We start from the raw sequence: 13,815 nt of genomic DNA, 5'->3' as shown, positions 1-13,815 counted from the left end.
CCTACAGAGTTGCAGGCAGCCCCCTCTCCTCTCCTGGCAGGGGTCCAGCTCCGGCTTCAGATCCTTTGCTAGAAGGACAGGGAGAGCTCTTGGGGTTCCTGGGAGCAGCCAGGAGTCTGGATCCCAGGAGGCATAGGATGCTGGAGGGGCCAGCAGGCCCTGAGTGCCAGCCTAGCAGCAGAATGTCGTAAGGAGGGCGGGGGACCCACAGAAGCTTCAGACAAGCCGCTGCGTGCTGAGAGCCAATGGGAGAAGGGTGAGGTTGCTGGAAGCCAAGGCCAGGCACCTGGGGGGCAGGGACAGGGCTGCGGGTGATGGGGGGTGAGGACTGAAGGATGAGGATTGGGGAAGAGCACCTCCACCCCCAAGCCCGTCTCCAGGTGAGCTCCACGAAGTCGCTGGCTCTGCCTTTTAAGGCGATGGTGGCTTCTGCCACCTCCGTGTTCTCACTTGCTCAGAAATTCCCAGCAAGTATTTTCTTTATTCTTTTTTTCAGGAGGAATGGAATGAGGCTCCTTGTTTTGTCACCGCAGGATTCCAGAGAGGCCTGTATGGGGGTTCTGGTGACAGGAAACACAGACCTCCAGGCACTTGGAGACCGCTCTCCGTGACACGCACAGACACGGATCTCAGGAGGCCCGGACCGCTGTCCCGCCCAGTGCGGGCCCACGGAAACGCCTGGGGACCCCCATGTGGGACACCCAGAAGAACCCAAGCACTGATGAGTCCCAGAAATGCAGGGAACGTTTATTGAGCACCTACTATATGCCCACTCACTCAGACTTTCCCCTGGAGAGTTGCTTCCTTTGGGGCTTGATCTGAGTTCTTATTCTCAGATCTTGTTCCCACCTCAGGGCCTTTGTGCCCACTGGTCTCTTTGAGCGGGGCATGTTCACCCCTTAGAGCTCCACCAGGTTGGATCCGATACACCCTCAGGTTTCAGAAAGGCCTCCCCTGTCCCATCTCTCTCAGTCCCTGTTTTATTTCTTCACAGCATTTAGCACTTCTTCTTTTTTCTAAATTAATTTATTTAATTGGAGGCTAATTACTTTATAACATTGTAGTGGTTTTTGCCATACACTGACATGAATCAGCCATGTGTGTACATGTGTCCCCCATCGTGAACCCCCCTCCTTCCTCTTCTTTTAAAAGTGCATTTAGGGGAGTCCCCTGTAGCAGGCCAATGGTTAGGATTCCATGCTTTCACTGCCGAGAGCTGTGTTCAATCCCTAGTCAGAGAACTAAGATCCAATAAGCTACACAGCACAGCCAAAAAGCATATACTATGAAAGTAGGGTTTTCAATCAATGTCTATAATATAGAGCCCTTTCACTATGCAGTGTGTGTGTGTGTGTGTGTGTGCACGTGCACATGTGTTTATAGCGCTTCAGTCATGTCTGACTCTTTGCGACCCTATGGACTCCTCCATCCATGGGATTCTCCAGGCAAGAATACTGGAGCGGGTTGCCATGCCCTCCTCCAGGGGAATCTTCCCGACCCAGGGATCGAACCTGTATCTCTCTAAGTCTCTAGCATTGGCAGACAGGTTCTTTACCACTAGTGCCACTTGGGAAGGCCCTCACAATCCAATAATCAACTCAAAAAGTTTTACAACCCAATAATAAATATGAGTTTCCAATCTGAATGAAGAGTAAAATATACCAGTCAAGGCCCTGACTGTACAAAAGGATAATATTCAAAGGAAGCTCACAATTTAGAGGGGCTTCCCAGGTGGGGCCAGTGGTAAAGAACCCACCTGCCAATACAGGAGAAACAAGAGACAGAGATTTGATCCCTGGGTTGGAGAGAACTCCTGGAGGAGGAAATGGCAATCCACTCCAGTATTCTTGCCTGGAGAATCCCATGGACTGCAGCTACATAGCACGCACAGTTCAGAATCATCCTACTGTTTTTAGATCCACAGCAATTCTTTTTGTAGTAATTGGATTTAACAGTATCATAATTCTAATGAACAAGTTAAATCGTGTGTATGCTCAGTTCTGTCTGCCTCTTTGTGACCCCATGAACTGTAGCCCATCAGGCTCCTCTGTCCATGGGATTTTCCAAGCAAGAATACTGGAGTGGGTTGCCATTTCTTCCTCCAGGGGATCCTCCCAACCCAGGGATTGAACCCATGTCTCCTGTATTGGGAGGCAGGTTCTTTACCACTGAGCTACCTGGGAAGTCCCAAGTTATATCAAGGATCTCTAAATTCTGAAATCAACTAACAAATGCATTAATCAACTATGAATAGGGATTACCCCATACTTATCACCAGTGACTCAGATGTCTCTTTCGAATCATTTGACTATTTTATTTTCAAAGTTCTGAAAAGGCCAACAGACCGTACAAAATTTCTTTAGGCTCTTGCTTAATACTAACAGCTTCCACAAACTGCTGGCCTTGATTCAGGGCCAAAGCATCCATTGCTTCTATTATATGAATATAAATTATTTAAATTATTATAAATTATATAAATCATTATATAAATAATAAAACTTAGCAGATCAATGCTTTTTTTTTTTTTTTTTACCTTTTTAGGCTGCAAGACACGTAGTATCTTATTTCCCTGACCAGGGACAGAATCTGTACCCCGTGCAGTGGAAGCTCAGAGTCTTAGCCACTGGACCACCAGGGAAGTCCCTCGTCACTTCTAAGACTGTCCTGTTTGCCAGTGTTTACTGTCTGCCCTCCACAACTAGATGATAAGCTCAAGAGCTGGGCCTCTGAGTTCAGCACGGCTTCCCCAGCACCTGTGTGCCTGGCAGGCACTCAGGGTTTCTTAAGACCGAAGCTGATCCCACACACGTGGGTGGGCTTTCTGCTGCCCCTGAGAAGCCCAAATTCTCATTCTGACCACAGCTCCAGCCATTCTGTGAGCCCACTGAAACCATCTTCTGCACTAGGTCCCACAGCCACCACTGCCAAAGTGTCAGTCTCCAACCAGCTGAGGTTGAGGTTCAGATCTGTGATCCGGGAGGTGCCCAAGATCACTCCCTGGCCAAGGGCAGGGCAGAAACAAAGAGGATGGGGATGTGGGGAAATGGGGATGGCTGGCAGACAGGGGCTCAGTCAAGCAAGCCTGCCCTTGAAAAGTCTCTCTGTGCACACATGTGGGGCCGGGAGGGTGTGGTCTGTCTCTGCTGTTGGGAGCATGCGTGCAGGCCGGCAGCCTGTTCTCTGGACCCCACATCCCCAGGCATCCTGTACAACTGGACAGATTCCTAAAAGGGAGTAAGGCCCAGCCAGGACATCTCAAACCATCAAAGCCCTTCCTACCTGGGCTGGATGGGCAGCTAGGGTCCGGGGAGGCCCATGGGTTCAGAGGCCAAGGGCAACTGGGGTGGGTGAGGGGACGAGGTGGGGCCTCAACCATCTCAGCACCTTCCCCAGAATGCGATTGGAGAGAAGCTTCTGGTGACAAGGCCAGGAACCCAGCTCCCACGCTTGGTTCTGCCACAGCTACCTGGTGGCCTTGGGGCAGGTCCTGGGCCCCTCTGGTTGTGGGCTTGACTCCCGGGACTATGGGGCATCTGAAGAGGCCCTGATTGGGGAGAGAACTGAGCCCCCTGCGAAGTTGAGTCCTCTTGCAAGGCTGTCCCAACTGGGTGCTGCCCACTCTCGCCCCCTGGTGGCGCCAGCCTTGAGTGCAGCTCCCGCCAGTCAGGGCCCGGGTCCTGGGAAGACGGGTGCTGCAAGGATAGCAAAGTGGCAGAGGTTGGCTTTGAGGCCCATTGCTCCACTCAGCCCAGAAGGGACTCCAGGAAAGCTGGGCTAACATAGATGCTGGGGAGGGGTCCCAGACTGAAGGGTTCTTGCTCAGCCTCCTCTACCACAGAACCCACCCATGTGGAGGGGGCAGGGGTGGGGGTGGGGGGCATGTCCATTCGGAACCAGAGGCTCAACTCAGGCCACGTCCAGTAATCTTGACACAGAACCCACAGGGCCTTGGGTTAGATTCCTGGGTCAGGGAGATCCCATGAAGGAAATGGCAACCCACTCCCGGATTCTTGCCTGGGAAATGCCACAGGGGAGCCTGGCATGCTACATACAGTCCATTGGGTCAGCCGACACAATTGAGCACACATGCTGGCTGGGTCAATCTTCCCATTACTAATCCTTTTGAATAGAAAACTAAGGCTCAGAAGATACCAGCACCCAGGTGATTAATAATTGGTGGGCAACTAGCTGGCTGCAAAGATGCTGGGCAGGGATGTCAGAAGTGCTGGGGCTGTGATCTCTGCCCTGCTTAGGTGGGGCCAAGGCAAAACATGCCACATAGGCAGATGACATGGGCAGCTGGGATTGGAAAGATGCTGGGATTCACTCCACCAGTCAAGGGTGGGCAAGACCCCAGAAACCCCAGTGCAGGGGTCCAGGAACCAAGCTGCTCACCAGTCTGCTTGCTGTTCAGTCACTGTGTCTGACTCTGCAACCCGACGTACTGCAGCACGCCAGGCTTCCCTCTCCATCTCTCAGGAGTTTGCTGACTGGCCTACAAGATGCCAGCTGCTCAACATGGTCAGCACAACACAGCGGCCAGACAGAGACCAGAATGCAAACAGGGTTTCAGTAACATGACCAGCCAGGTGAGCCAGGTCAAGGCACTCAACCCCCACCAACCTATATTCTCATTCTAATAAAGTCAATTTTAATCACCAGGGCCTTCCACAAAGCAAACTCATGTTCTAAGCCGCAAGGGACATGCAGGTCCTTCTGCTTGACATCCATCCACGCCCACAGCCAGAACTTGGCTGATGGCTACTAAAGAACCTCAACAAGCCCTAACCGGATCCCCTCCAGTGATCAGTGACTAAACCATGTAGCTGGACCCTCAGAACCAGGGTCTGCCCTGCCAGTGAGTGACAAGGACTTCAGGTCCTCGCTGCCTCGTGTACTGCCACACAAGCGACCCAGACGCCTTGCCCAATGATGAACATTTCACACTCCTTAGGCTGACTGGCTCTCAGCTTGCTTCATCTTCACCAGGCATGGGGCCACCGTGGTAGGGCAAAGAGCTGGGGGACCAAGGGAGCATGAAGGCCCAAGGGAAGCAGCCAGAACTGAGAAAGCAAAGAAAGTCAGAGGCAGATGTCACTGGAAAATAATTTTATTGAGATTCTACCAGCTGTACAATCTGTTCTATTAGGCCCCTTCTTCCTTGGCAATTCGGTCCTTCTTAAGTGGTCCCTGAGGAGAGAAAAGCAGCAAGGTGAGAGGTAGAAGGCACAACTCCCCCAACCCCAGCGGGTCAGACTCTGGACTGGTCTCCCCTACCCTGGCACAAAATAACAAAGCAGCACCATCTGTATCAGCACCACATGGGCAGGCCGACAGGTGACAGCAGCTGGAAGCCACCCCCACCCCAGCCTGGGGGCAGCAAGCTAAGTAAGTACTTACCATAAAGGCTTTCTTCTCCTCCACAGTCTGGAAGCGACCGTGACCAAATTTGGAAGTGGTGTCAATAAATTTGAGGTCAATCTTCTCCAGGGCCCGGCGTTTGGTCTGCACCAGCAAGGACTGTGGGCCAAGAGGAGAAGGTTAAGAGTGCCAAGCCTTTCCCTGCACCACCTTAGCTCACAGCCCTTCATCTTAGAGGGAAGAGGCGAGGATATAGGTGAGGATATATGCAAGCAACAAACGCTGGGCCAGGCCAGACAGGGGGTTTCCTCCTCCCAAGACGTCAGGCAGGCGCAGCAATTCCTCCCTGCTTTTCTTCCCAACCAACTCCCCTATCAGAGCTCGGCATTCCCCTCCCAGCCTCACCTTGCGCAGAGTGAGCACTCGCTTCTTGGTTCCCACCACACAGCCTTTGAGCATGACGAAGTCATTGGTCACCTCACCGTAGTGGACAAAGCCGCCCTGGGAAGCAGCAAGGTCATCAGGTCAGCACAGATCAAGCATGAGGCTGTAGCCAGCTCTGACCACACACACCCTGACTCCCAGGTCCTGGTGGGCCCAGGACAGCCACCTGACCAGAGCTGTTCTCAGAAGGAAGGCAGCGAGGAATACTTCCGCAGTCTGACTCGGGCGCTGTGCCCAGCGCTCATTCCAGGGTCTCATCACTGAACAGCTGGCCCTACCCCACAACCGAACAGTCCCCACCGCGGCTGGATGCTGCCCAGGGGACCAGAGAACTGTGGGTAAAAACTGATCCTGACCCCGCAGGGGAGGCCTGGGACTCGGGGAAATCCCCCAGCAGACCAGACAGGATTTGCAAGGACAGCTCCCATTACTCACCAGAGGGTTGATGCTCTTGTCAGACAGATCGTAATCAGTAGAGGCATTGTTCTTGATCAGTTTGCCGTCCTTGATGAGGTAGCCCTGACCAATCTTGTAGATCTGAAGGAAAAAATGAGCATAAATATTTGATTAACAAGAAAACAAGGCGGGGACTCAAGTTGACTAGAGGCAAGGACTGCCATTAGGGACAAAAGATCTCCCAACTTGGAGGGGGGGTAGCCTGCAAAGGACTCTGGGAAAGCAGTTATGACCTTGACCATCATGATGGGGCGTTCCCAGGCTCGGAGCACAGAAAAGCTGCCTGGGCCTGAACAATACCATCCAGGGATATAAGGGATGGGGCCTCTCCAACACCATGGGACAGAAGAGGATAAACGAGGCTCCTATCCTCATCATTTTCAAAGATGGCGCTTTACAAACCACAACATTGATGAGTCGCAACTGTGCCACCAGGCGTGAGCAACCAAGTCTATGTGATGCTCCACCAAGTGGACTGATGGTGACAAGGACTAGAACCCCACACAATTCCCAACGATGGAGCCACTCTGCTCCCCTAGGGCTGAAGTCTCCACAGGAGCCCCACGTGCACCTCACCTTCTTGTTGATCTCAGTGCGGTGATGGTAGCCTTTTTGCCCAGCCCGAGCCACAGAGAAGGCCACCCGGGCGGGATGCCAAGCCCCAATACAGGCAACCTTGCGCAGCCCTCGGTGGGTCTTACGGGGTAGCTTCTTGGTGTGCCAACGGCTGGTGACCCCTAGAAGAGACACAGGCTGTTAACATGATGCCTGGCACCATGCCACTAGCCCTTTCGTGCTACAAATGCCCAACTTTAGTTCGTGGGACTTTGTCCAAAGAAATACAACACCTGACTACCATATCCTCTCCCTTATTATACCTCCATCCATCCAAGGTGATTATCAGCTTAGACATAACAACAAGATCAGGCCTTACACAATCATCCCTGTACAGGAGTATCATGTGGACCCAAGAGCATTCACGAAGCCCCCAGCCCAGTGGTCATCCCCAATCCCACATACTGACCCAACAACTTGACCAGAGCTATTCTCAGAAGGAAGGCAGCGAGGAATACTTCCGCAGTCTGACTTGGGCGCTGTGCTCAGCGCTTATTCCAGGGCCTCATCACTGAACAGCGGGCCCGACATCAACTCTCCCATGGTAACCACAACAACTTGGGCCACTGCAAAGCTCACCTTTGTAGCCTTTGCCCTTGGTCACCCCAATGACATCAATCATCTCATCCTGGCCAAATACTTGGTTGACAGGGACCTGCTGCTCAAGCCTCTCGCGGGCCCAGTCCAGTTTCTCAGCCACAGTGCCTCCGTTCACCTGGATCTCCATGAGGTGGGCCTTCTTCTGGCGCAGAGGAAGCAGGCGCATCTAGAAAGGCACAGGTAATTCAGTGTGAAAGGACTCCAAGCTGGGCAGAACACCAAGAACCTTCCACCAACCAGCTCCCTGTTCTTTATCGGGCCTTTTGGCCAGCGCCTTTGGGGTCCCTGCTCTGGTTTACCCTAGCCATCTAGCATGCTGTTAGCTATCAATAAAGCCACTTTTTAAAAGAGCAGTATAGAGCTGCAAATACAAGCTGTGAGGAACAAAATCTAAACAAAGCTTTTTAAAAGCTGGCCAGCGCTATCCTACTGAGCTACCTTCAGTGGACACACCACAAATCTGTGGTAATGTGGTCACCACTAACCACACAAGACTACTCTTCACTTAGAAATGACAGGTGTACACAAAGACCCAGATTGTACCCAGTCTAACCCAGAAAACTAAAAGCTAAAGCTAATTCAACTCAAGTCAAGTCTGAAGTGCAAAGACCAGCCTCTCAACACTATTTTCAGTTAGGTGCTAGACTACATATGTTATGACTCACCAATTCCTTCAACCAGTTTTCCTAAAAACAGGGCATGGTTTTATCTAATTAAGAACCACTGGGGACACAGTGCCCTCTGCTGGCAACAAAAAACCCTATGTGGAGCCATTGGATGCCTTCTCAAGCCACCCTGTGTCCTTATGCTCTGGCCCCAGGAACCCAGGTCTCAAGGCAGGGCCTTGGCTGGACTGTTGCTTTTAACACCCTCGTCCACCAGGAAAATACATTTAAGGACCGAAAATCTTACTATCCCTAAAATCATGAAGTCTGGCACAAAACCAGTCTGAGCACAGGATCAATCCAGAAGATAACAGAGTCCCCCCAAAGCCACCGGTGACCATGCAGGCCATCGCCCTCAGACAGGCAGCAGCGGGTTGTCAGCCCCCTCTCGGCCCTGGCCAGCACGTACCTGGGTGTGGGCAATGACACGGATGACCTGACAATACTTCTTCATGCTGCTGAAGTCCCTCTCCAGTTGCTTCTTGCCATCTACGTCCTGCCACTTCTTGCAGTATTTGGTGAAGGCCTTCTTCTTAGATTTATGCCTTCAGGAGCAGAGCAGAGTTGGGGAGGGGGCCCAGGTGCCAGCCTTCATCACCCCTCCAACGGGTGAGGGGGAGGCACACAGGCACCGTGTGGGGACGGGGCTCATTGCCGGCTTCTAAGGAGCCTTTTCCACCGGCAAGCGGAGCCTGGATGGAGCTCATCGGGCAGAGCCGAGCGGAGCTGAGCAGAGGTCCACAAGGTTAATGATGAAACACAACATTCAGATACACAAATTCTTGCTCCAAGTTAGCCATTAACCAGACCACACACCCGGGGAGGGCTGGGGGCGTTAGTTACTGCTCTGTTTCTAAGCAGATCCCCAATACCTTCAGCAACCAAGAGGATACTACTGAACCGAGGCAGCACCCAAGGTCAACACCAAAGGAAATGTGTCGGGACGCTGCTCCCACTGTCCCTGAGAACTGTTCTGCCCAAGAGGCAACTAAGCCTGACACCAAAGCAGCTGCCCTGCCGCCGGCTATGGAACGGAGACCCTACACAGCAGACTGCCCTTCCCCTAGCCCGACCCAGGCTGAGCGCAGCCTCGGCTCCCTCACCAGTTCTTGTAGAAGCGTCTTTTGCACTCGTCGCTGATATGCTCAGCAAAGATGGTCTTAAAGGTCCGGAGGCCTCGGGGTGTTTCCACGTAGCCCACGATGCCCACAATCACCATGGGCGGAGTCTCCACGATGGTCACAGCCTCCACAACTTCCTTCTTGTTCACCTCTGCAAATAAAGTAGGTAGTCAAAGCTGAGTGGACTAGCAAGCCCCTACACATGCCCTTCCAGGCCAGCAATCTGCTTCACAGGACAGGAGTTTGCAGCAGTCTGCACCTCTCAGGACTGTCCTCACTGCAGACTGCTCAGCTGGCGCGAAGATATTTTCAACTCAACCAAAACCATCTGGACCCTATTCAGCCATTTAACAGTCTGGCTCCAGTTCTGGTCTGTTATAACCATCTCTAAACACAAATTCCTCATTGCTTTCAGAATACAAGAAAACTAAGTATAGTAAGGTAGTTAACACCAGAGCCTAGAAACCACTTTAACTGTCTAACGCTAACTGTTTCAGTAATCAGTGCTACGTGTTCTACTTAGTGACTTTTCTACTTCGACTTCCCAGGGAAAAAATACTGCAATGTGCTGCCATTTCCTTCTCCAGGGATCTTCCCGACCCAGGGATCTCCTGCTTGCCAGGCAGGTTCTTTTACCACTGAGCCAGTGGGGGAACCCTTCTATCCTTCGGCTCTTAACAAATTTACTCACCATGCCCCTTGACTTCATTACACCCGTCTGCCTAAAACAACGCCAGTCACCTGAACCCTGGGGCACTTATCAATCCTAAAATATACTTCCGTTCTGAAGTCCAGAAGTTCTGTTGATCTCCCCAAGGCCTGCTCCCTTCTGATTGTTTCGCCCCATCTAGTCAGTTCCCACCAACTCCAGCTCTCCCATCAGCTAAGAAAATGCAGCATGTACTTACTGGACCCTGGCCTATCGACCTCCCTCACAATGTGGGTCATGCCAGCCTTGTAGCCGAGGAAGGCGGTGAGGTGCACGGGCTTGGAAGAGTCATCCTTGGGGAAGCTCTTCACCTTCCCGCGGTGCCGGCTGCTGCGCTTCCGAGGCAGGAAGCCCAGGGACCCGTGCCTGGGAGCGGAGAACTTTCTGTGAGACTAAGAAAAATAGATGAACATTAGCACCTTCTGAGGAGCTTCCTTCCCAGAGGCCTAGGTTTTAAGAGGATTTCAAGCAATGATGAATCCACGCCAGCAACCCAGGTAAAAGGTTTACGTTCAAAATTAAGTTTTATTCTTTGTAATCACACATCCAGAAGGCATTATTCAGCCAAACTTGAACGTTTACCTCAACCCCTCACCTTGTATTTAAAAAGGAACCATCCCCCTTCTCCTCTTTAAGACAAAGACACACCAGAGAGTCGCATTAAGAATCGCTTAACAAACTTTACACTCAAGATTCTGATTATCGTTATTGCCATTTTGCCCAGGGACTCCTGGTCAAAGGGCTGGGTGGTGGACACTGCTCCCGAAGGGTTCCTCATGCTCCCAACGGGAGCCAAACTGGAACGGAGGCCACTAGAACTCGACAGAGCCAAATCAGAACATGACAATCAGCACAGTGTCTCTGTCCGCCCGTCAGTGAGTTCATCATCTCTGGTTTCTGAGAACTCTAGAGGCCAAAGCTGTTGTACCAAACTTCCCAGACGTTTCAGAATGAGACCGCAACAACCCCTGCCCCGAATACCCTTTCCAGCCTGCCGGTCTAGATTTCTGAACCTCTTTAACATTAGAGCCAAACAAGGTCCTCCTGCCAAAGGGCTCACGACTTGGATCTCGAATATTGAGATCGAAATCCAGGAACAGTCCACGGTTTGAAAACTGTCTGGCCCAGGCCCCACAACCCAAGGCCTCTCACCAGCCGACAGGCAGGCCCCAAACCATCCTCAATTCCCGGATATTTTCAGGAAATAGACCTGACCGCGGGTTCCGCTGAGTGCCCGGTGCTACTACAGCAGAACCCCGGCGCCGGGTGAGCCGAGATGGCGGGGATGTGCGCGGATTCAGCCATGCCACCACGACAAAGAGGAAGCCGCCATGACACTACATACCATCCTGCCGTCGGAAGCTGCCGGTAGAGGTCGGCCGGCGGGCCGCGCGAGATATATAAATCCTAGCCTGGCTCCGCCCCTTCCGGCGTACGAGCGCGCACCCGCGGCAGACGTCGGGTCGCGGGGCGGGCACGAGACTCCATTTCCGCGCATGCTCGTTCTCGCCTTGCTAGCGTTCTGACCGGGACGTCAGTTTGGTAGGCGGGGTTTAGAGGTCCTACGGCGAGCGGCTGGGTTTACACTTAGTGAAAATTCTCGGACGCGCGGGCGGAAAATCAAAATACCAACACCCTACGGCGTTGGACAGCAGCCAACTTTTGAGGAAACGTTGAAACGCGCTGTTAAGGTGAAAGAAAATGGTCAGTCACCTCTGGAATTGAATAACCCTATTGGGGCTTCAGTTCCAAAGCGTTTTCACACGTGGTGTATCATTTCCGTCCACCACGCTTGATCATCGATGTTGCCATTTTGCAGGCATGTTGACGTGGAATCAGTTGCACCGCTCCCACCAGCTCAAAGTTGGAGAGAAAAGACTGAACTCCTGGTTTTCCTGGCTCCCGACTCAAAGGCGCTTCCTGACACCAGCTTGCCTTTAATGCGTGCTGATTTGGGGTTTCCCCTCCCTCTAGCTCCATGTCGGCCATTCCTCCCAGTATTGGGCTGCGGGGACTGGCGCTTGATACTGAAGGTCTGAGGCGGCGAAACCACCTCACCAGCTGCCGAGCGTCACGAAGCCTGACTCTCCCCGCCTCCCAGATCCTCTGCATGAAGGACCCTCGCTGATCTCTGCCTGGGCTCGGGGTCACCTAGGAGTCTCCTAGTTGCTCTCTCTGCCGCCAGGCTTGTCCCCACCAAATCTAAGAATCATATCTAATGGTTACTTCCCGTGCCCTTCCCCACCTCTACTCCTAGTTATTTCCTCTGGTTTAAGGCTTAACTCCTGAGCCTGTAAGCCAAGAATCTGCCCTAATTAGCTGCTCCAGCCTCTTCTCTGTGGGTGAACACACACACACACTTTTCCACCTTCCACCTCCATCCCACCTCGTTCTGTTCTTTGATTCTGGGCCTGGCCATTGTTCACACCGTTATTAAAAAAACGTTCTCATTTAACGTTCACTCCATCCCCCCGTGGCAGTGTTGAGAGTCCTCAGCCCCTTATTGGAAATCTTTGGGGCCAGATCTGTTTCCAAATTCAGCATTTTTCATGTTTTAGATAATATGCAATATGGTGCACATACTGTATATTATGTAATCCTCCCTAAGCTCTTTAATGAAACATGTTAATTCTGTAAAGAGACATGAATATTCACATGGAGTGGAATAAATAGCCCCACAGTTCAAGGCTAACTTAGCTGCCTAAAAAATTCAGATTAGTTTCATTTTTGCCACCAAATGACTTAAAGTTTTTTCATAATTCAATTTACAGCAATATGGATGGACCTAGAGAGTATCATACTCAGTGAAGACAGAAAAAGACAAATACTGCAATATCACTCATGTGAAATCTAAAATATGATACGAATGAACTTATTTACCAAACAGAAGCAGGCTCACGTGGAAAACAAAGGTATGGTTACCAAACAGGAAAAGGGTTAGGGAAGGAATGATTTGGGAGATTGGGATTAGATACAAATTGCTGTATATAAAATAGAGAAACAAGGTCCTACTGTATGCCACAGGGAACTATATTCAATATCCTATAATAAACCATAATGGAAAAGAATATGAAAAAGAATATATAACCAAATCACTTTCCTTTACACCAGAAACTTAACATTATAAATCAAAACTTTTTATTATAGAATGGCAGACAAGGAATTATGGCCCACATTGTCCCCTTTTACAGAGAAAACAAAGTTCAGTCCAAAAAGGAATAATTTGGCAAAAGTCATACAATTAAGAAAGGACAGAGCTCAAGTCTAGATTAGGTTTTCATGATGTCAGACTCAGGGTTCAGTCGCCTCTTCACTGGAAAAGGAGCTCTGAGGTCATGAGTCACTCATTCGCTCAATAAGAAATTCTTCCTGAAGTCTTGCTCCATTTCAGATGCTGCACCAGGCTGTGGGAATGGCACAAAAGGGAAGGGGGCAGGGCACAACCTTTGAAAGAATGACAAATCCCGAGGACACCACGTACTGATTAGAACCAAATAGGTCCAAGATAACAGACTAGTCCACTTCCACTAGACCTTGAGCCCCAGTATATACTCACTGGAACACATCAGCAAGCTACGTGATGCACTCACCAGCGCCATGACAGTTCCAAGGCTGACCATCAAAGATGAAAAAGTGGGGCATTGGCCCAATTCCATCCTGGCCTTTTGCATGATGTACTCTGCATATAAGTTAAATTTACATTGTGACAATATACAGTCTTGTCGTACTCCTTTCCCAATTTTGAACCAGTCTGTTGTTTCCTGTCCGGTTCTAACTGTTGCTTCTTTTCTTTTTTCTAACTGTTGCTCCTTGATCTACATACAGGTTTTTCAGGAGAGACAAG

At 51.1% G+C, this 13,815-nt stretch overlaps 1 protein-coding gene and 5 non-coding genes across 6 annotated transcripts; all 6 read right to left on the bottom strand.

Moving 5' to 3' along the window:
- Window positions 1–2,284: 2,284 nt before the first annotated feature.
- Window positions 2,285–2,418, bottom strand: LOC122680908. Its single transcript, XR_006336824.1, has one exon. It is a non-coding gene; the product is annotated as a small nucleolar RNA SNORA2/SNORA34 family (small nucleolar RNA).
- Window positions 2,419–5,094: 2,676 nt separating this feature from the next.
- Window positions 5,095–11,440, bottom strand: RPL3 (ribosomal protein L3). The gene is made up of 10 exons (XM_043881728.1): window positions 11,317–11,440; window positions 10,171–10,363; window positions 9,245–9,413; window positions 8,551–8,686; window positions 7,456–7,642; window positions 6,838–6,998; window positions 6,241–6,342; window positions 5,767–5,862; window positions 5,401–5,520; window positions 5,095–5,190 (listed from the first exon to the last, which is right to left on the bottom strand). Exons 1-10 carry the CDS (start codon window positions 11,317–11,319, stop codon window positions 5,146–5,148), a joined length of 1,212 nt encoding a protein of 403 aa, XP_043737663.1. The 5' UTR covers window positions 11,320–11,440; the 3' UTR covers window positions 5,095–5,145.
- On the bottom strand, window positions 5,981–6,074 carry LOC122680916. Its single transcript, XR_006336830.1, has one exon. It is a non-coding gene; the product is annotated as a small nucleolar RNA U83B (small nucleolar RNA).
- Window positions 7,303–7,396, bottom strand: LOC122680918. The gene has a single exon (XR_006336832.1). It is a non-coding gene; the product is annotated as a small nucleolar RNA U83B (small nucleolar RNA).
- On the bottom strand, window positions 8,687–8,742 carry LOC122680921. Its single transcript, XR_006336833.1, has one exon. It is a non-coding gene; the product is annotated as a small nucleolar RNA U82P (small nucleolar RNA).
- Window positions 10,801–10,864, bottom strand: LOC122680905. The gene has a single exon (XR_006336821.1). It is a non-coding gene; the product is annotated as a small nucleolar RNA SNORD43 (small nucleolar RNA).
- Window positions 11,441–13,815: the final 2,375 nt, after the last annotated feature.

This window comes from Cervus elaphus, chromosome 22 (assembly GCF_910594005.1).
Source record: "Cervus elaphus chromosome 22, mCerEla1.1, whole genome shotgun sequence".
Classification (NCBI taxonomy): Eukaryota; Metazoa; Chordata; class Mammalia; order Artiodactyla; family Cervidae; genus Cervus; species Cervus elaphus.
Note: the sequence above shows the minus strand (reverse complement) of the source record. Positions and strands in the feature narration are given on the sequence as shown.

Excerpts from the sequence above, each read along its gene's own strand:
- RPL3 (XM_043881728.1), bottom strand. Across the intron at positions 5,863-6,240 it reads ACAAGAGCATCAACCCTCTG|GGCGGCTTTGTCCACTACGG; the intron begins GTGAGTAATGGG and ends GCTGCTTCCCAG. Across the intron at positions 5,191-5,400 it reads AGGAGAAGAAAGCCTTTATG|GGACCACTTAAGAAGGACCG; the intron begins GTAAGTACTTAC and ends TTCTCTCCTCAG.